Source organism: Phascolarctos cinereus, unplaced genomic scaffold (genome assembly GCF_003287225.1).
Source record: "Phascolarctos cinereus isolate Bilbo 61053 unplaced genomic scaffold, phaCin_HiC Scaffold_9;HRSCAF=440, whole genome shotgun sequence".
NCBI classification, from domain to species: Eukaryota; Metazoa; Chordata; class Mammalia; order Diprotodontia; family Phascolarctidae; genus Phascolarctos; species Phascolarctos cinereus.
The window spans coordinates 132,001,516-132,024,585 of record NW_027556402.1 but is presented as its reverse complement, the minus strand read 5'-3'; the positions used below and the strand labels follow the sequence as shown (position 1 = coordinate 132,024,585).

The 23,070-nt window shown below is 34.6% G+C and overlaps 1 protein-coding gene across 2 annotated transcripts in view; it reads right to left on the bottom strand.

The window, feature by feature from the left end:
* Positions 1 to 23,070, bottom strand: part of UBA6 (ubiquitin like modifier activating enzyme 6) — a 79,278-nt gene that overhangs the window by 23,658 nt on the left and 32,550 nt on the right. For both annotated transcript variants that reach the window (XM_020999834.2, XM_020999835.2), the window contains 9 exons: positions 18,378 to 18,445; positions 17,997 to 18,075; positions 15,554 to 15,634; positions 14,350 to 14,427; positions 12,821 to 13,002; positions 8,137 to 8,242; positions 5,942 to 6,031; positions 5,757 to 5,837; positions 4,379 to 4,507 (listed from right to left, as the gene is read on the bottom strand). In XM_020999834.2, coding sequence (XP_020855493.1) covers positions 4,379 to 4,507; positions 5,757 to 5,837; positions 5,942 to 6,031; positions 8,137 to 8,242; positions 12,821 to 13,002; positions 14,350 to 14,427; positions 15,554 to 15,634; positions 17,997 to 18,075; positions 18,378 to 18,445 — 894 coding nt within the window. The remainder of the gene's footprint in view (positions 1 to 4,378; positions 4,508 to 5,756; positions 5,838 to 5,941; positions 6,032 to 8,136; positions 8,243 to 12,820; positions 13,003 to 14,349; positions 14,428 to 15,553; positions 15,635 to 17,996; positions 18,076 to 18,377; positions 18,446 to 23,070) is intronic.

Sequence of the window (23,070 nt, the reverse complement as noted above, 5' to 3'; positions counted from 1 at the left end):
GTTTATAATCTGATGGTTGAGACAACATGCAAACAAATATGTACAAAGCAAGCTACAAATAGGATAAACCAGAAATAATTAAAAGAAGAAAGGCAATAGAATTAAAAGAGTTTTGGGAGGGGGAATGATTAACAGTCATTTACTTGCAGAGGATTCAAATTTAGATGGAGTACCAAGGAAAAAGCTATTGGTTTTAACCATAAAAAGAACAGAGGTGACCTTGGAAAGAGCATTTTCTCTCAAGTGTCTGGAGTCTGATTACAAAGAGTTGAGAAATGAGTGGGAGGTGAGAAAATGGAGAGAGTTTAGCCTTTCTCAGAATTAGGTCATATATGTGAGAAGAAATATAGGACAATAGCTTTAAGAATAGTAGGGTCAGATGCAGGGTTTTTTAAAATGATGTCAGAGATTGGATCATGTTTATAAATTGCAATAAAAGATCTATATTGGAAGACATTTTCTACTAAATTATCCCACTTTTCATTATTGCTAATAGGTCTTTACCTTGTCTTAAAATATATCCTCAAAATATCTTAGTTACTCATTCTCATCATTATTTTTTACAAAATGATCAGCATCAAGTTGTAAGTAGACTTGTATGTTTTGTTTTAGCAGTTTTTCATTTGAGTCACTAGGGCTTGCGTCTCCCTAACTTCTCTTCACTTCTCACCTTAACTATGTGTTAACTTCCTATTTCATCTATTTTCTGACCCTCTTCACATTCAAACTATGTCAGAGGTTTCAGAGGCAGTGGCATCTGACTTGAGATTTGAAGGAAAGCAATAATTTTGAGAAGTGGGGATGAGGCAAGGTCATACCAAGTATGAGGGATAAGCTTGTAAGGACAGAGTGTCAAGTTAAGGTAATTTCTGGTAGTCCCATTTGATTGGAATATAGGAAAGTATGGAGATGCAAATGTGAATATATAGATTTTCAAGTGATGACAGTTGAAACTATGGAAGCTGATGAGATCAGTAAGAAAGAGAAGAGACCAAAAAAAGAAGACCAAGGACAGAACCCAGGGGGACACCCACAGTCAGAGGATAGGAAAAGAGTGAGAGTCCAGTAAATGAGACAAAAAGGAGTGATCACATAACTAGGAAAGAGCAGTGTATTAGAAACTGAGGAACAGAGAACACTGGGGCAGCTAGGTGGCGCAGTAGATAGAGCACTGGCCCTGAAGTCAGGAGTACCTGAGTTTAAATCCAGCCTCAGATACATAACACTCACTAGCTGCGTGACCCTGGACAAGTCACTTAACCCCAATTGCCAAAAGGAAAAAAAAAAAAGAGAGAGAGAATATCTAGGGGAAAAGTGATAGTCATTAGTAATAAAAGCAACAAAGAGGTAAAGCAAGATGAGGATGAAGAACATGCTACTGGATTTAGCAGTTGGTACATCTTGGAATAGTTAAGTAAGAGCAGCAGAGTCAGAACTCAGGTTGCAAGTTGTTGATACTTAAGTGGGAGGTGAGGAAGTAGAGTCAGAGCATAAGACATCTTTTCTAGGTATCTGGTTATTAATAAGATGGTATCTTGAGGGGGTGGGCAGGGTTTACTGAAGACCTGGGCATGGTTGTAGGCAGCAGGGGAAGAACCAGAGAGACTGATGACAAAAAAAAAATTATCAAAGAGGTAAGCTCCAGGAAAAGAGGGAGAGCCAGGAATAAAGAGAATGGCCTTTGGCTATAAGAAAGGCACTGCTTCTTCAGAGATCAAAGGAAAAAACGGGGGATGGTGTAGAACAGTTCTGATATTTGGATTAGGGGAGAAAAGGAAGATTATAATAGCTGGCCTCTGTTTTCTCAGTAAAGTAGGAGGTGATGTCACCTGCAAAAGAGAAGACAGGATGAGGTATGGAACTTAAGAGAAGGTCTGGAACAGCTGTTTTGGAAAATGCAAAGAGAGAATCAATCAGGGAAGAAAAAAAAGGACTGTTGCATGGCAGTGAAGACCTGGTCAGCATGGCATAGAACTTTTTCCAGCAGTGTTAGGCTGAACTCAAGTGGGAGTGAAGATGGCAGAGATAACCGAGGAGTGGGACTTAGTAAGGAATGAACAATGAAAGAACAAAGATGCAAGGGATTTAAGATAGAAGAGTGTATATAGCTGAACTGACCAATCACAGGGCAGGGTGGAAAGATTAAATGTGACAGTGAGGATGAAGAACATGTTAACGACTAGTGAAATCAGAGACAGAATATGAGGTTATAAATGTAGAATGGAATTTTAAAACTTAAGATCATGGAGGTGAAACAGTTACGGATGACAGACCATCAGTACAGTCCTGTGACAGGCTGAGTGAAAGCACAGGTCTTGGGAGTTGAAAAGGTTGATGAAATGGACGCTAGGGTGTTCAGTATGTTGATATGTTCAATGAAGTCACTAAATATGAGGGCAACAGTTGGGCACAGAAGATTAGGAATTTTATGTACTCCTTTAGAAAAGAGGGAAAATGCAGAGGCCAGTAGATAACCGCAATGAGGATTTTTGGGAAAGTGGAAAGAGGGTCTGGAGCTAGCAGTAAGCTGTACAGCATACTGGTGGTGGGGAGAATGAGAAAAGAATATTCAGTATTGTAGAAGACAGCTACAAAGTGGTATCTTCTGGAATAATATAATCAGTTAGATATAGAAATCTAACTATAGGGCAGTAGGGGGGAAAAGTGGAAAGAAAACGGAGGGGGCTAACAGAAAGGAGATGGGACTATGAGAAGGGAAAAGGAGAAAAGGAGAAAGAAATGCACAACAGGGGGAAACAGGATGGAAAAAGAGACACAGATAGTAATCGTAACAGTGAATGTGAATGGGATGAACTCTCCCATAAAACTGAAGCAGATTAACAGAATGGATTACAAACCATAATCCTACACTATGTTGTTTACAGGAAACACTTGAAACAGAGGGACACCAGAGTAGAATATATTATACTTCAGCTGAAGTAAAAAAAGTAGGGGTAGCAATCCTGATCTCAGACAAAGCAAAAGCAAAAATAGATCCTATCAAAAGAGATAATAAGGAAGGAAACTACATCCTGCTAAAAGGCACCATAGACAATGAAGTAATTATTATTACTAAACATATATGCACCAAATGGTATAGCATCCAGATTCGTAGAGGAGAAGTTGAGGGAGTTACAGGAAGAAATAAACAGCAAAACTATACCAATGTGGGACGTCAACCTCCCTCTCTCTGAACTAGATAAAACCTCACCATCTAGATAAAACCTCACCATCTAATGCAGAGAGGCAGAAATATCGAATGCTTCCTTTTCAGATCATGATGCAATAAAAAAAATTATATGTAATAAAGGGCCATAGAAAGACAGACTAAAAAATACCTGAAAACTAAATAATCTAATGCTAAAAAATGACTGGGTCAAACATCAAATCATAGAAATAATCAATAACTTCATTCAAGAGAATGACAATGAGACAACACACCAAAACTTATGGGATGCAGCAAAAGCAGTTCTTAGGGGAAGTTTTACATCTCTAAATGCTTACATGAATAAAACAGAAAAAGAGGAGATCAATGAATTGGGCATACAACTAAAAAGAAAACTAGAAAGAGAGTGGTATCTTCTGGACAAAAATGAGATTTACATGATGAGCAGAAGAAAACTGAGCAGGTTCAAAGTGAAAGCTGTTTCTCTGATAATACAGTAACTCTAATACTGTCAGAGGAAAAAAGTCATCAAAATTATATAGTTCTGATTCTTTAACCTAGAATAGCAGGAAATCAGAACTTATCAAATCACCATTCAACTATCAAATTCAGAGAAGCAAAAATTTAATTTCATGTGTTTTTTGGCTTTTCTTTCTTTGACAAATCCAGTGATACTCATGCTTTTCCTATGTAAGTTATTCTTTATAAAAACCCCTAAAATCCAATGATACACTTAAGAGTAAGGCATCAGTTAAATCTCAAGGAAATTGGCAGTCTATAAGCTGTTAGGTTAGTCAAAAACTTTACCAAGCGCTTAATGTGTAACCATCACTTTGTAATTCATTGTGGGCTTCTGCAAGTTTTTAGATAACGACAGGAAGGTATATTCTCCAGGACTTACTATTAACAATGTTTTCTAGGAAAATATAAGTTGGATATTTTTTGCAATGAAATCTAGAAAAATCTGAGACATAAAATGGCACTACATTTGGAGTCAGAGGCCATGCGTTCAAATACTATCTCTATTATTTACTAGCTGGGTGACCCCTTTAGATTTCAAGCTTTCTTTCCATAAAGTAAGGAAGATTATACTAGATGGCTCCTGAGGTCCATCCTTATTCTAAATCTATTATCTTCAATGTTTACTTAATTAAGGCTTAGATTTTGTCAAACATTTATGCAACACTTACAGATTCTAAAACACATACTTACCTTATGGTTAAAATATTTTTCAAATTTTATTCTTGCTAATTCCACACACTGGGACCAATTTCTAGGTCTTCTACTAAGTGACTTAATAACCTGAAAGCAGCCTTCTAAACTCTCTCCAGACTGTATCCTCTAGAATGAGGTAAAAGATGGAGAAAAAAGATGAAATACAAAATAAGAAAAAATAAATATAATTTCTAATTAAGCAAATAAAGTTTACATAAATTATAACAGTGAAAAATAGGATCATAGAATGTTAGATCTAGAAGGAACTTTACAAAACATCTAGTATGACCTTATTTCACGTATAAAGAAACTGAGGTGGCAAGAAGAAGGGGAAAAGGATTTATATAGTGCCTATTATGTGCCAGGTTCTGCCCTAAGTGCTTTTTACAAATATCTCATTTGATTCTCACAACAACCTCTGTGAAGTAGGTGTTATGATTCTAATTTTATAACAGGAAACTGAGGCAAACAGAGGTTAAGTGACTTGCCCAGTGTCACACACCTAGTAAGTGTTAGAGGCTGCATTTGAACTCAGGTTTTCCTGCCTTCAGACCCAATGTTCTTCCCATTGTGTGACCAGTTGAGCCTCCAAGCCTCAGAAAAACTGCCCTCTCAGGCCTGTTTTTTCTTTTGTTAAATAGCTTGGTTAGATAAATTTTTCAAATTTCACCTCAGACTCCAAGTCTTAGGCTAAGTTTTTTTGAGTTAGAACACATCAATTACTTGAGAATAATTTTAGCACTAGAGTGGGTGTGTGGAGCCTGGGTTCTAGGATTGGGTCTTCCACTGACTAATTAAGTGACTTCAGAGAAACCATTTGGTCTCTTTAGACTTGTTTTCCTATCTGTAAGATGGCTGGACTAAATAATTTCTGAGAAGCCTTCCAGCTTGAACATTCTTTGTCTCATTAGTCTTTCTGCACACAGTTATTCCTTGACAGCCCTTAGTACTAAGAAGCATAGTTTATTTCTTATTCACAAATACTGGTAAATAAAAAGCATACCTTAGGGAGACCTTATGATTAGAGGAAAAGAAGCAACCACTGACAATGATTTCAGTAATTTTTCAAATGGTCATACTTAATTTAGCCAGGCTTTTTGCTTGAGTATTTGGAATTTTATTCTCATTATGCCTATACACTTCAATAACTGTAAAATATTTTAATGAATTTTTACATCAGAATTCAGAATCTTGTAATCTACATAGCGTTTGTAAGTTGAAGACTAAGAATTTTGAGCTATCATTTCTATAAACTTCAAATTATAGTATTAATGAGGGTAAGTCTTTGAGGGAAAAACATTTAGATGTAGTTTCTAAAATTTAAATCAATCTAAAGCACTATCTTACTCCATTTAGAAACCATATTGATTCTTACTTGTAAGACCTCTTCTGCAGATGAGTAAGTTTGCCAAAATTTGTTGAACAACGAAGGCTTATGGGAAAACGAGCTTTCAAACTGCATATGGGGGAGGAAAAAGATAAATTTAAAAGAACTTTTTAGGTAGTCTAAAACACTTTCTTTTCCACAGAGAACTAAATATACCAAAGAAAGACATTTACCTTATCTCTTGCCCACTGAATAGTATGTTCAATAGCAGCTGGAAAAGATTTTAAAGTACAAAATGGTATTTCTTCTTCTGGCGGATCCCGCTAAATTAGTAAGTACAAAAGCAAGATTACATATCGTTGAGGACACCTATTTGAGATATTCTTGTTTTTGAGATCATATTTAACTCTGGCATCATGTACTTCAAATTGTAAAAATAAGAAAAACCTGAATTTATCTTTTTCCTCTAAAAAAGGAGGAAAGTGGGAGATTCTCCTTAACATTAAGTCTACATCACACATTTTCTAGTTGCCTTATACTCTGTCGACTAGATTGTAAATTCCTAGAGCAAGTATTACATCATACTCTATCCATTTCAGTGTCTGGCACACATATGTGTCATAAATACTTGCCTCCTTTCCATACTGTTTTTTCAGTAAAAGTAAGAATTTTTATAATTACCAAGAGTTCCTATAAGGGCCAGAACATATAACAGGGACACTACTTGCTCTTACTCAAAAACAGGATGAAGAAATTCTAACCTTAAGATTTTTCTCCTTTTTCTTAATACGAAGTATATATTTTGCTTGTTCTTCAAAGAGGAAAAACATTTAAAAATGGAAAAATGCATTAATGTGCCATTCAACACTTTAAGGGATCAAATGCTGGTCACTGTGTGAGATTTCTAAGACATAAGAAAAGTTTCCAAGATCTGAGGAAGGCTGGTGAACAGGAGCAACATGAGCGTGTGGAAGACACTAACAAGCAAAGTGCTACAAAAGTAATCCCAGGATACTGCACAGTCTATTACGACTCCTATTGCCACATAGCTTTTTTTTCTCTCTGCTAAGTTTTCACATCGGTATATTAGGATGACTTTTTTGTACATAAATATACTTCTGGGTTTATAGTAGAAGTGAATGAGAATAAATCATTTAAAATAAATTTAGTGGAGAATTTTGCTAGATTATATCTTCTTAGCAAAATGAAGGACATTTGCAAATGTAAAAAATATATTAATAGTATTCTATGTCAGAACAATTATTTAGAATGCTTATTTTACATCTCCCAAAGAAAACAATTTACATCTTCTTCTGAGGAAATAGGTACCTAAAATAAAACAATTAACCAAGGTCTTGTCAACATCTTTATCAAATGACTTGACTGAAGAAGATACTGACAGAATGTCTATCAAATGGATAGATTACATAAAACAAGCAAGGAAAGCTAAAAACACTTGAAGACAGATTCAGGATTCAAAAAGATTTTCAAAGGTTGAAAAACAGACCAAATCTAAACAAGATAAAAGTTAATGAAGATAAAAATAAAGTTCTACACTTAAGCAGAACCAGTAGCTTGAGTATATGACAAGGGTAATGTGGTCAGACAGCTATGCATGTGAAAATGATGAGTTCTAGTTGATTACAAGTTCTATATACCGATACAGGCTAACAGGGAGAAATTACAGAATGAAGAACAATATGGGTCAAATACTAGAAAGAATTGTTGAAAAATGCATCAAGCTATCTCATACTGCTGAATTTTCTGTTAAAGGACATGCTCACAGAGACCACTTTTGGGAAGTTAGACTAGCTACTTCCTAAGTTCTTTTTCACTGTAATTCAATGTTCATATGTAAAACAGAATGTTTTCCTTTATTCTTTTTATGTGCTCATAAAAATTAGCCTAAAATAAGAACAAATCAATATGCAGATTGATTACGGAATTATTTATTTTAATTGTCCTGATTAGGTTAATTATCCTTTGTAGTATTTCCAAAACAATAATATAGCTTTAACAAATATATATAAAATTGCAAAACTTTATTATGTAAAACTTGTATTTTCTAAAAACTGGGCAGCTAAGTGGCTTGAGTGACAAGCCTGATGTCAATACTTACTAGCTGTATGACTCTGGGCACAGTTAGCCCTGTTTGCCTCAGTTTACTCATCTGTAAAATGAGCTGGAGAAGGAAATGGCAAACCACTCTAGTATCTTTTCCAAGAGAACCCCAAATGGGGTCATAAAGAGTTGGACATGCCTGAAAACAACCGAACAACAATTTTCTAAAAGCATATGGTAAACCTGACACTTTAATTTAAAAGCTGTTCTGACTGCTTACATCTCCTTATGAACTTCCTTCTATTCTCTTTTGTATAAGAAGAAAAATTTAACATCTGCCCTCCCCATAAACAATTGTAACACTTACATGACTATTATAGGACTCGGTTAAATGAGGTACAATAGCTTCAGTGTGTCCTTTAGTGCCCATTGTGCCAGAATCTAAGAGCGGACGTAGGTTCGCTAAGCAACGGCTATTTGAAAAGAAAGTAACAGAAGTATTCAGTAAAAGACAAGCAAAGTAACAGTAATTTTGTTACATAAGAAGGCTAATAACCAGGTATCATTAACTGTTTTGAAGTTGATAATCTCCAAATACACCTCATAGGCATTACTGTACCCCATTTATGTCTATCTCTATATGCTCTCTCTTCCTTTTTTTTTTAACCTGGTGGGTCTTAACACATCTTCAAACACGGTGAAAAAACCTTACTAGAAATATTAAAAAATACTAAATACCAGAAAAAATTACTTACCACTTCCTAAGAACCCTTTTATATTACTATGGTAGGTCCTGCTGAATTATGACTGCACTATTAATTCCATGGCATCTGATCCCTGGTTAGTAGCTCCTATGACCCTTCCCATAAAGTATATAAGAACGTTTACTATGTAAGATTTTTTTTTTAATTCCAAAAGCCATTCCTCTTTTGTGACTGTAAACAAACATTACCAGAAAACGTATACATGCATATACACACATTAGTAATTATTTTCTGGATCATCTCAGATAAAAGATATCCCAATATATGCTGTGCTGGACAAAAGTATTCACCCTGTGTATTCACCTATAGAATACTTTAAAGTCTGAAGACTTGGAACTGGAGAGCTATTAGCAACTGAGCCCATGAACAAACTGAATAATACCTTTGTTCCATGTTTTGTTGTGCAGGCCCTTATACCTGTGAAAAGGGATGGATCCTTGGGTTCTGAGGAACTTACAGATAAATTTTTTGTGGAATCCACCCAAGGTCATAAAAGTAGGTATCTACTGCTCTGAGAACAGGCACAATAAATTATTAAGCGGTCAGTCAGACTCTTTTACCCGCTTAACTCATCACAACTGTCAAAGATTCCAAAACATAAATCTGGCAGAAGAAATATAGAACACCTTCTTTCTCCAATAATTGCCATCTTATCTTCCTGGGAAGTGAAGAAAACTAATGGAAATTTACTGCCATATATCACAAATGAAACTTTCCCTGCATAAAAAAAAGGAAGGTGGGAGGCCATCTTTGTTGAAGCTTTCCCAGAGATTCACAGCACTCTCAACCTCAAGCCCCCTGAAGGTTCTGTCTATAAAGAATAATCCTTCAATAAATCTCATTTCAATACACAAGCTTTTTCCCTTCCAAGATTGGATAACAATTTACCACAAAAATGAGAAAGATAGATATTCCACTCAATGCAGGAAATAGTACGCAGAAATGAGAACGATCACTTCCCATTTCCAAATTATTCTCAAAATAGTACTAATTCAGCTACTAATATTCTGTTTCTTATCACTTTGATACTTTGGCGACTGTCATATAAAGTTTGTATAGTAATATTTAGTGGAAAGAGGTAGATAAAAAGATCTGGACAAGATCTTCCAAACCAAATCAACAGACATACTTGGTAACTTCAGTGCAACAGTGGGCATAAAGAAGGAGAAACATTTTGGAAATTATGGTTCAGCATTAAAAAATGAAATAATTCCAAGATTTTTGGAGACTACTAAGCATATTTATATTTCATTAAATATTTTCTTTAAATAGAGAGTGCTGGATGTGACAGAATCATAAAAAATAAAACTGACTTTATCTTAACAGACAGGAAATTGATTATCAGCGTGGGAATCATTCCTGAAACACTCTTCAGTGTACAGACAGAATAAGGATCTACGAAAACAAAGGTCAGAATTAACAGCAAATTAGAAAGCAGGCTAAACATGAAATAAAGACATAGGGTGAGGGCAGCTAGGTGGTGCAGTGGATAGAGCACTGACCCTGGATTCAGGAAGACCCGAGTTCAAATCCTGCCTCAGACATAACACTTACTAGCTGTGTGACCCTCGGCAAGTCACTTAATGCCACTGCATAGCTGTCAATCCCCCCTCCCCACCAAAAAAAGACATAAGGTGCACTTAAACCTGCTCCAAACAATGTAAACAAACAAGTTACTCACAGTGAAAACAGATAAAGGACTAAAGCATTAACATGGATTGTCAATTTCCTATGGCAATTACATATACAAAATAACTGTAACAGTGAGAAAGCCAAAAAAGCCCTGAAAAATTGTAACCAGCAAATAAATAGTCCATCTCTTTGCCAAGCAGAAAGACAAAAGTCAGTTTAAAAAAAGAACCCACCTGTAAAATGTTTTGGAGAAGAATGATGGAAGGTTATAAAACAGTACTGCCTCATAAAACAGGCAAGGACAATTCTCGGGAAAAGACTATAGAAAGTCTAGTTTGACACCCAACAAAAAGGTATACAAGAAAGAATACAAGACTTTTCCCTTGGTGGTGCAGCGGATAGAGAATAGAACTCAGAATCAAGAAGATCTGAAATCAAATTCTGACTCAGTGACACTAAGTAGCTATATAACCCTGGCCAAATCACTTAACCTTTCTGTTTCTGTTTCATCATCTATGAAATGAGGTTAAAAATAGCACCTACCTCACAGGGTTGTTGTGAATAAAGTAAGTTATCTTATGTAAAGTGCTTTGCAAATCTGTAAGTCCCATATAAATACTAGCTATTATTATTTCTTGATTATAAAAAAAGCATTTTATTCTGAATAGAATGGTTTTTCTCCAACCAAGCCTTTCTAATGCTTGTGCTAAGAATATACAGGATTCATCGATAGTGAAAGCACAGAGATAATCTGATTGAACAATGAATAATTATTAACAGTGACACATTTTGAAAGTTGTGCATCTAAGACTGATGTGAAGGGCATTCTGTACAGAATCCAAATGAAATCAGATCTCCTGAAGATGACGATTCTTAAACTACTGGTATTCAAACTCAAGTAGAAATGTGAGGCACCAATCCATACATACGGATCCCTGTGGCCCATATGCTGACTTAGTTTTAAAATGTATTATGTTGTCCTTTAAAAAAAAATTTGTTAGACATTTCCTAATTACATTTTCATCTGGTTTGGGCTGCACTCAGGAATGCTATGGGCCATGTATCTGACACCTCTCCCATAAAAGAAAACACCATACTGATTGCAACAGAAGTTCCAGAATACTAGAGCCTCTGCAACGAGATCCACAGCTACCCAAGACACTGCCCTAACAATCACACAGTAAAAATCAAAGTTTAGAAAATATTCATTGACCAAGATATTGAAAGACTGACAAACCACTGAACTGGTGGACTCCTCAGCAGCACCATATCATGGACAGGTACTGAATGGTTAGGTAGGTCCAAAAATAAACAGGTGGAAGAGAATGTGTTTAACTGAGAAACCTGGGCCTGGAGTCAGGAAGACCTGAGTTCAAATCCTGCCTCAGAGACACATGACACTTACTAGCTTTGTGACCCTGGGCAAGTCACTTAACCACTGTCTCAGTTTCCTCAAATGCAAAGTGGGGATAATAGCACCAACTTCACAGAGTTGTTATGAGGTTCAAATGAGAAATCTTTAAAGTGCTAGTGAACTTCGAGGCCCACAGTAAGTATTTAATAAATGCTTATTTCCTTTCCTCCTTTCTCCTTAATTGCATGTGGGAAACTGTTGCACTTTCAACTATTCCAAGCTGCTTCTCATTTTTATTAATATTATAAGGTTGCAAACCATGAAATAATCTGTGAAGAATGAAAACTTCAGGTGATCCAAAGGTCAGTGGAAAGATGCATTACAGGTAGGGACACAATCATCTAGGAAGAAGTATGACTGACAAGAGGACAGGCCCACCATGTAGCAAGACCAAGCAAAACAGATGGACAGCTCACATGCTTTCATGAAATCCAGGGAATATTAAACAATGTAGATTACTGGGTAGATTCCCACTGGAGGATTTATAGGATGGCAAGAACAAGAATTGCACGTGATGAAAAGTCGTGGATGCTTTGTGATCTGCACCACTGGAGAGAGTATAAACATTGATGATCATAACGACTGAGTGAAGTACTTCTTTGCAATTTACAGAGATAGCTAATTGTACAGTGGAAAGAGCTCTGGGCTTGGCATTTGGAAGATCTGACTTAAAATCTTGCTTAGACACTTACTAGTTGTGTGACCCTGAAAAAGTCACTTAACCTCTTAAACTCCAATAAACTTTGTTCATTATATTAATTGTATGTTTTGTTTTTGCCTTTCTCAATACTTACTATGACTAAAATATCCCTTTCATGACCTGCCACCTCAAGATCTTTTGTTGATCTTATTCAAAACACTATTTATCAAAAAATCATTTTTCACAATCTCTGACCTTTTTTCCTAACATTTCTCTAGTTTCCTTCTTTCCTTCTGTATGTATGTATATCAAATCTTTTGTCATTACATTTTTCTATTATTTATCTATTCCTATAGGCACTTATGCTCTAATGTCTTGTGACTACAGTCTTATGAAAGACCCACGGGTCACTATGTAAGTCATTAATTCTTTATCTTATACCATTTAATAATAGTTTATTTTTACTCTCACCATATGACTGCAGATATTATAATGTAAAAGAAAACAATATTTAATTTAGTCTAAAGAGCTGATGAAATGAGTGGACACAGAAACAAAGGCAAAGGTTTTTTATGACTCAAAAAAAAAAAACCCACTATACCTGTCTACGTATCTGCGGGCTTCCACATTGTCTAAAGCTGTAACAATTATATCTTGTTTAGTATAGAATTCATCACTGTACATCATCTCAGTGGCAGGACAAACTTTGTGCAGGTGTGACTCAATCTTTAACTGAGGATTTATATTCAGAGTTGCAGCAGCGGCAGTATAACTTTTAGGTTTCTAAACAAATTTAAAAAATCACAAAACTCTTTCTAAATAAGAGAACAGATACTAAGTAAAAATCAGGTTTTTAAAGAGATATAATCGGATATAGAGCTATTACACATTCCTATGGTCATAGACTATACCAATGTGATTATAATGTATCATGACTAAAAACGGAACGAGTATCATTACATTAGTAATTTCAGAGCAAAATATCACTTATCTGACTAAATGATAAATTTCTGAATAAATCTAATCAACAATAGTGCACAACTATATGAATTAACATTAATTAATACAAATACCACATAAAACAATTAAAAGCATATTTTCCAGATCACTTATATTTAAATTAATAAAGTTTTATTGTATTTAGAATCTATGTAACTGTAGGATTTGTGTCTAGAAAAAGTAAAAATAAATGTCAGCTATCTAGAAGAAGTTGGGTGTGAGTCATTGTGGATAACATTATTTGGGATTGCCTTACATATAGTAGGCACTTAAATGTGTGCTGAAAACATCAAAATGGATGGGAATCTACATAAAATACATTAAGTATTTTCTTGATTTCTTAAAAGAGCATTTCAAAATGATAGCTATTGTTACTTTAATACCAATTTTCAGATCATTCTTTAATATAGTGATGTTCTATTGAAGACTTCTGGATTTTTTCTAAAAACTGAAAATGAAAGTCAACCTGCTTTGTAAACTACATTAGTTGCTCCCGTAGCTGCTAGCGGTTACGTGGGAAAAAGCAATGTTTGCTGCAAATCTCACCTCAGGACCAACTGAGGTTTATGTAGCTGTCTGCTCTGCTGCTCTATATATATATACTATGGTGCTTCTGAATTCCTCCACTTTTTATATACTTTTCTGTTTTCTCCCACGTTATCAGGAGGTAAGCTGTTACTTCTCAAGCTTTTCTCCTTCTAGTCTGTTGCTTTTAAGCTGTTGAAAGTTTAGAAACTAAAATAACCAAACCTGTTATATAACTGTGTACAAATAAGAACAAACACAGGTTATAAGCTAAGTATTGCAACCAAGATTAACAGTATTAAAAAATTCTAAGAGCATATACCTAACTTCATGTTAACATACAGAAAATAAAAACTTTTCATTTTGACGGTTATGAAACACAGTACTTTGGCTATAATGGTTTATATTAATTAAGACCTTACCCCATATGTCCAAAACTCAAACATAAGTTTTCTATTTTAAAAAATAATTCCTTACTTTTTATGCCTTTAAATATTCAACACTTTTGGAGGTATAAACAAGAATCAATATGGAAAACAAAATACTTCATTATTAAATTATTTTTGCAGAATAAAATGGATATTGTGAATTGAATAGGCACCATACCTGTATGTGATGCGGTCGAAACAGAAACTGTCTATTTAGGTTAGATTTTTCTATTAAGTCAGGATCTGTAATTGTTACCTGGAAATGAAGCAAAAACCAAAAAGACCTGCAATCATAAATAAACTAGATCTACTCTCACGGTATTTCAGTTCCCAAAATGACTGTAAATTCTTTAGTCTACTCTGAGAGGGACAATGGCACAAAGAATCCAAGCTACTGGATCATCCTTAGCATGTTTTCCTACACATATTCAGGCGAAAGTATATTTCTGATATTCTGGGAATAGTTCTAAAAATAATAAAACATCAAAGCTATTTCTAATCTCTTTCACTTGTTCCTGACTCTATGCTAACTTATTAGACTCATGTAAACCAGTCACAAAAGTGGTGGGTGGGCCTTCTATTGATTGCTTTATTTATGTTTAATAGTATGGGGAAGGTAACAGAATGTTTGTATTTAACTAGGCTGCAGGATGTTGACATGTGCAAAAGGTGGAAGAGATGTACAGAAAAGAAAATGACTAGTGTCATAAAAGCACGTTCTTTATAGTTAGGTTTTAAAAACTTAAACATGATTTGCTTAAGATAATCAGAAATAGGGGTGGTTGGGTGGCGCAGTGGATAGAGCACTGGCCCTGGATTCAGGAGGACCTGAGTTCAAATCCGGCCTCAGACACATAACACTTTACTAGCTTTGTGACCCTGGGCAAGTCATTTAACCCCAACTGCCTCACCAAAAAAAAAAAAAAAAGAAAGAAAGAAAGAAAAAAAAAGCAAAGAAGATAATCAGAAATATACCTTTAGGTAACAGAAATGGCAATGCACCCCTTAGGAGGGAAAAAAGTAACATCAAAGACAAATTTTGCTAAAATCTGAAATTTACATTACTGACTCATTTTCAAAAATGACTTTTAGTTTTAAAAAACCCTCATAAATAAAATTCCAATTTAAAACAACTTGCCTTAACAATGGAATATGTATTTTAAAATTAAAATCCTTCTAATAACTTCTCATAACCAGCTAATGATAAAGCTTTGTCATTTCTGTTTGTCAATTTTATTACAAGGTGAAAAAATAAAAACAAATTTTAATTTGATACCATTTGGTAAAGGTACAAAAAATAAAAATTTCAAAGGTTACACAGTCCAAAGTAAAATTATTAAAAGAAACATATGTGTCAAACAGATCAAAAGGATATATCTTACCATTCCTTTCTCTTTGCCAGTGCCAACCCCAAGAAGTGCAAAGTTTTTTAACATTTCACAACCTATTGCTCCACATCCAACCTATAGAAGAAAAAGCAAGGGGAACTAAATCATTTACTTAGGTGATTTTTTTAAAAGATGACTCCAAATTTTATTCAAAACTACATTTTATTTTAAACTCAAAAGCATATGGAAGTGATTGATAAATCAAAATAAATTCATAAAAAAGAAAAAAAACCCCTAAGCTTAAAGTTACTAAATAAGTCACACAAAAAAAAAATAAAAAAGGGAACAGTGCAGCAAGTCTCAAATCTAGGAAGAATCCAATCTCCAACAAGTGACCTGCCTGAGCAGAAATGAAGGTTACCTATTCTAAAAGGCATTTACATTTTTATACATATGCAAACAAGTTTATTTAGTGCCTATGGAAGATAAGCATTGGTGGAGGGGCAGGGGAAGACAGCACACATTTAGGCTGCAACAATCTTAGGTTCTTTTAGAGTCTAAGATTCCCCAGTCAATTCTTCAGTGTTAAGTCACAGCTAATGTTTCCTCACATAGTTACTCTGCTTCTCTGCTGCCATTTTCTTCATTATATCTGCCTTGGAATAAATGGTCAGTTTAAGCAGCTTCTACTTTCACAAAGTCCTTTTCATCAGACTTTTGACTTAAATGACCAGACTTAGGTGATTTTTTAAAAATGAAGATGTTTTTCATCATAACGTTCTACAGAAATGAACATTCTAAAAATAACATTAGATGTTCATCTCAAAGTCTTGAATATTATAAAAGTGATCCAATTTATCTAATTTTTAAAACACAAATGAATGATAATCAATTTAATTCCTTATGTGGAAGACAGTATCAGCTTCAAAAATCTAACTGAATTAAAGCAAGAGAAAGCAAAAAAGTACACAAAGAGGCACTTAAATAAACAGACAAATATATATTTTATTTTTCAACATTTCTAAAAAACTGGTCACTTAATGTTTTGCATAACCGCACATGTATGGCCTCTACTGACTTGCTTGCCTTTTCAATGGGGGGGGGGGAGAAAATTTGGAACCCAAAGTTTTAAAAACACATGTTCAAAAAAAAATGTTTCCACATGCAACTGGGAAATAAATACAGGAAATGAGGTACAGAAATCCACCCTGCCCTACAGGAAAATAGAAGGGGAAGGAGATAAGAGAAGGGTGGGGAGAGACAGAAGGGAGGGCAGACTAGGGGAAGGGGTATTCAGAATGCATGCCATCTTGGAGTGGGGGGAGGGGCAAGATGGGGTAAAAATATGGAATTCAAAATCTTGTGGTAAAAATAAATAAATTTATATACAAAAACCCAAACAAACAACAAAAAAACTGCTCACTTAAAAAGTACTATTAGCTTTAATTAAAAGATAAATGGCAACCTACCCAGTAAAGCTAAGTATAATCAAGGGAAACAATGAACATTCAATGAGATAGAGGACATTCAAGTATTCTTGATGAAAAGACCAGAGTTGAATAGAAAACTTGACTTTCAAATAAGCATGAAAAGGTATATAGGAAAGGGAAATCATAAGAAACTTAATAAGTTTAAAATGTTTATATTCCTACATGGGAATATGATATTTGTAATTCATAAGACCGTGCTCATTATTAGAGTAGTTAGGAGTATGTATAGACTATTAAAAAAACCAGGAAAGATTTACCTGGGCCGATGCAAAGTGAAATATACTATGTATAAAGTAACAGCAACATTTTAAGATGATCAGCTGTGAATGATTTAGCTATTCTCAGCAATACAATGATTGAAGACAATGCTGAAGGACTTATGATGGAAAATGCTATCCATCCCCAGAGAAAGAACTGATGGTGTCTGAATACAGATCGAAATGTTTTTTAAACTTTATTTTTCTTGAGATTTTTACTTCTTGTCTATGTTTTCCTTTTACAGAATGACTTACATTGAAATGTATTTTGCATGACTACACTGTATAATCTATATTGTATTGGTTGCCTTTTCAGTGAGGGGGGGCTGGGGAGGGAGGAAAGGAGAAAATTTGGAAAAATTGTTTTTACATGTAACTGGGGAAAAATAAAATAATAACAAAAGCTAAAAAAGAAAAAAAGTGAAAGGATTGGGGCAGCTAGATGGAGCAGTGGATAGAGCACCAGCCCTGGAGTCAGGAGGACCTGCGTTCAAATCCAGCCTCAGAACACTTACTAGCTGTGTGAGACTCTGGGCAAATCCTGCCTCATTTATTTAAAAAAAAAAAAAGATAAATGGCAGAAATGTGTTTCTAGTTATAGAGAAATTGTCCTACTTCTCTGCCCCCCCAAAAATTCTAAATGCTTCATATGAGGTGCATTTAGTAAATCTCATTCTATTTTATTAAATTAGCTACATGATACAGTATAACAGTTTGAATATACCATATACTTCTGTCATCTATACTTACTAAGAAGACATTCAAATTTTGAAGCTTTTGGCATAAAGTGTCACCAATACAGGCTCTTAATGCATCATATCGATCTCCTCTGCAGGAAAAAAACACAGCAGAAAGACAAATCAACAACTTCACTGTTTCAAAAAATTGCCATCCATAAGACTTAAATTGCATATTTAACGTTTATTATGCTTACCACAACAGCACCTAAATGATCAGTTTGAAAATGAGGCTCAAAATACATGTCTGCAGTAGACCAAACATAGTGGAAGAAACTTGTATTTTGAGAGATAAAACGATTGGTCAAAGGCATTCATCTAACTTTTTGTTAGGCCATATAATATCGGGTCTTGTAAGCACATACCTATAAAAATACACAGCAGAACTGTTTACCTGGGGAGGAATTCTTCACAGTTGGATTTATCCAGTGACTCAAACAGATCTGCTGCTTCAACATATAGCTGGGAAAAAAAAAAGTAAACTTATTGTTTAAAGTACCTTATTCTACTTTTTTCTTTCAGATTCTCACAAATAATGAAAAGGACTTAATACCATGCAAGGAAAATAAACCATTATATGAACCTAAAAAAGAACAAAGAACGACTCTAGAAAATATATGTACATATGAAGCTAACAAAACTTAAAAGTAACAGATAATTATGTTTTAAAGACATTCACTCTGGTTATTTTAGATAATACAATCCACCCTTAATAACTTTAATTCCAGCTCCTTTTCAGGACCCCAAGGGAAGTCTGATGGCATTACTTAATTTTAGCTACATACTTATATGAATACCTGATTAATTTAACTTTTCTATGGCCAACATTTTATATAAGTGAGATCAAATGATCTAATATATGTAAGGTGTTTTGCAAAACTTAAAGCACTATATAAATATTATTCTTATATTTATGGTTTATTAACTGTAACAAACTACTCTCATAGAGTACTCATTTTACATGTTTCAAAGTACTTTCATACATATTTATTCTGATTTGATATATAGAACTCTGTGTAGTGAGCAGGGCATGAATTATTACCTCCATTTTACAAATGAAAAAAATAGAGGCTTCCAATGGTTGTGATACATCCAGCTCAAGTCACAGTTACAAATAAAATCAAGACTAAACTGAAATAGTCCAAGTTTAGTAAGAGTTGAGTAAACCACGACTCTCACTTGCCATGTAAAGAGCTAAATCACTTAATAAAAAACCAAACAATTATGGTATGTAGTACCAGGTATGTAGTAGCCATAATAAAATTGTGGTTATATTATATAATTTAATTAATATATCATGTTCCTTTCCATGCTGACCATCTTGTGGTCAAGAGCTAATTATCACAGTTTTGAAATCTGTAAATATTTAAGTTGCTATTCTAAAATGTGAGATTCTTGTCCAATGACTACTTCAATACATCACTAATTAGTAACTGAACTGTATCAATATTGATTTCTTATCTATAAATAATAGCAAAACACATAAGTTAAGTTTCAGGTAAGCAAAAGGAGGGTTTGCAGATTCTCCTCGGAGAGTAGGTAGACAGGTTGGGTTCAATGATAGCCAAAAATAAGAAACATAATTTAATGGGATAACGGATCATCTTTCCTTCTGGCCTTGATAATCAGCATAAGCAAGAAGATTACCACTAGGACAATTTCAAATTATGTGCCAATATCCCTTAAAAAAGGGATGATCGCGCAGGAAAAATCTATGAATTTCATAAGACTATCACATGATTTCAAAGCTAGTCAACATATACAATGATATTTGGAGATGTCAAAGAGTTGATGAAAAATGTTAGGACGTGTGTTTTGGAATTATAAAACAAAATAGGTCAAAGACTTGTAGACTATCCAGAAGCCTCATACATGTATATCATTAATCGTTTCTTCTAGACATAATTAGCATTGCACAACACTATACACACACACACAAGCTATATATAACAAGAAACAATAAGAATCATTTCTGAATTAGCTCTTGGTGTGAAATAAGATTAATGAATCATTACAATGAATGTCAAGACTAACATCAAACTAAGAGGGTAAAGATGAGACACAGACTGTACAATTACAAAAAGTCCAACACAACACATAATAATAAGCTACTGAATAATATTATTCAATAATAATAATATTGAATAACAATAAGCTATTGAAAGTGAGAAATGGGAAATAAAGGAAAAGGCATTGATAAGTATCACAAGATACAAAGAGGCATTTTCAAAAGAGGAAAGGCAAGCTATTAACAATCATAAAAATGCTTTAAATCACTAATAAGGTGAAATGCACTTTAACTAGGTTTTACCTCACCTCCTTCAGACTGGTAAATACGAAAAATGAACAAAATTGCTCAGTGCTGGAAAAGTTGTAGGCAGACAGGCACATTAATGTACTACTGGAGGAGCTGTAACATGATCCAACCATTTTGGAGAACAATTTATTATATGAAAAAACTACATATAAATGTGTATCAAGGAAGGCAAAATCAGAGGGAAAGGTACAATATAAAAATACTTTTTGTAGTAACAAAGACCTGGAAGAAAGTGGTTGCCCACTGATCAGAAAATGGATGAAAGAACTGTAGTACATGAATGTAGAGGAATGTTATTGTACCATAAGAAATAACAGATATGAAACATTAAGAAAACTTGGGGAAGACTTACGAAATGAAGCAGAATTGCTTGCCTATGATTATCTAATATAAGTGAGCATTTATTGGCTGGGGAGTAGGTGTAGGAAGTTAGTGGGAAGTAATAGAGATGCAAAAAGAACATCAATAAACCAAAAAGACAAAATAAAAATATTCAGAAGGGAACAGAAAAACAGATTGCTACAGATCTGTTAAATTCAGTAAACACTTAAAAACTAAACTGTTCTTTGTATGTTTGCTGATGACTATCTAAAGTTCCTAATTTTTTAACAAAAAAAGTTACAAGATAACAATAAAAAGAGTGAATCAATTTTTTTAAATTTGATTTGATGGACACTACAACAAGGGAAGGTACATAAAAGGGCCAAAGGGAAGGGAGCAATGCACAGGGATCAAACCAAAGGCTGGCAATGAAGTGAAGGTGACCACTGTGGTCTCAGGAAAAAGAAAAGCCTAAAGGGAAGTTGGTAAGGTAATGGAAAGAGGCCTTTCTTTGGAGGTTGGAAGGAGTCCAAATGATGAATGCTCCTATGTGTGAAGAGACATGTCAGTGATGGAAGATGAAGTCTTTACACTGGACAAAATTTGGGGGATTTGGTACTTAAGAGTTTTTGTTGTGGGCAACTGGTGCCTGGAGTGAGAGACCAGACACAGTCAAGAAATTTACAGGCAAATATACAAAAAAAGGTCAACATATGAGGGTGTGTGTGTGTGTGTGTGTGTGTGTGTGTGTGTGTGTGTGTATCTATCTATCTATCTATCAGTGATGATCTGCATAATCAGGAATATGGTAAAGGGAGGGACCCTAACATGGGGCAGTGTCCTCTCTGACACCTGCAATAATTGGCATTTTTCTGGGAGAGAGGTACAATGGAACAGGGAAAGCCTAGAATGTAGTACCCTCGGAAGCTTTAACAGTAAGAAGGACACAGAGAAAAGAGAAAGACTAGATAATGATAGGGATCATGAATCAGAGAATGGACATCCATAGTAAACAGAAAGAAAAGATGGATAATGAAGAGAGCAAAAGAAATTCTTTTTGGAAAGGGGAACAAAAAATTAAATCTAAAAACTAATTAATATGACTAGCTGAAGTGGATGAAGAAAAGAGTATCTACTTGACTGAAGAGGAAAAAAGAAAGGGAAGAAATATAAGAGGAGACTAAGGATGAGAGGAGGAGAACTAGTAGGAATAGGGCCATCTTAAAGAAAGTGACGCTTTTTGTGGTAGCTAAGAACTGGAAACAGAGTAGACAGATGCCCATCAACTGGGGAAGAGCTAAGCACAGTGTGGTACATGAATGTAATGAAATACTGCTGTGCTCTATCTAAAAATGATGTCTGTGATGAATACAGAGAAACATAAAAAGATCTATCATGAACTGATTCAGTGAAGTAAGCAGTGCCAAGAAAACAATATACACATCAACTAAAACAATGAAAATGGAAAGAACGACACACAAAAAAATCAGAAGTATATGTAAAAACATTATAAAGATAAGTGTAACTAAAATGAAGAGATATGACACTCCTAACCTACCTCTTTGGGAAGGTGGGAGGCCCACAGGTATTACACATTGTATATATTTTCAGACCTTTTTCAATGTATTGACCAGTTCTGCTGACTTTCCCCCCCCTTCTAAAAAAAAATTACAATGGGATGGCTCTCTGGTAGGGGGAGAAGAGATACATAGGATATGATGTAGGAAACAGAAAAATCAATAAAAATACATTAAAAATATTAATGCAATATAAAGGAAAATAACATTGAAAGACTTCAGGAAAAAAGACTTCATAATTATGATTAATGCAGCAACCAAACGTGACTTTAGAAGATGATGGCATAGCACGTTTCCTCCTGCTTCTTGGCAGGACAATAAATATGTTCATTTGCGTTATGTGACTGTACTTGTTCTATTTGGGTGAGTGGGTTGGGGAAGAAATCAATGCATCAATAAAATAGCTAAAAGTAACAAAAATGGAGAAGTTTAACCCACACAGAGTAATTGCCACAGTGAAGAGAGCATCAAGGGCAATACTGGTTTGTATTGTTTCAGAAGTGTAAAATTTTTAAAAAGAGAATGGTTGAACATTAAGAGCATTATGGCTCATAAAATAGCAGAGTGTAACAGAAGAGGGAAAAGTGCAAGAAGCTTGCCATGAGATTCAATTAAGTTAGATCATCTTAATGGCATCTGAAGATGAAACTGGGAGAAGAAAAAATGGGAAGACATCTGCCAGTATTTTGATAGTACATTAATTTCATCATCTATTACAGTGATACCACACTGGAACTTTAGAACTTCCAACATGAAGTTGGAAGAGAAACTTGACCAGAGGATAGGATGTAAATGACAATTTCAAAAGCACTGTGGGTTCAATTTTAAGATATTTAAAAAAGGCGAGGATACTAAACATCTGGAAAAATCAT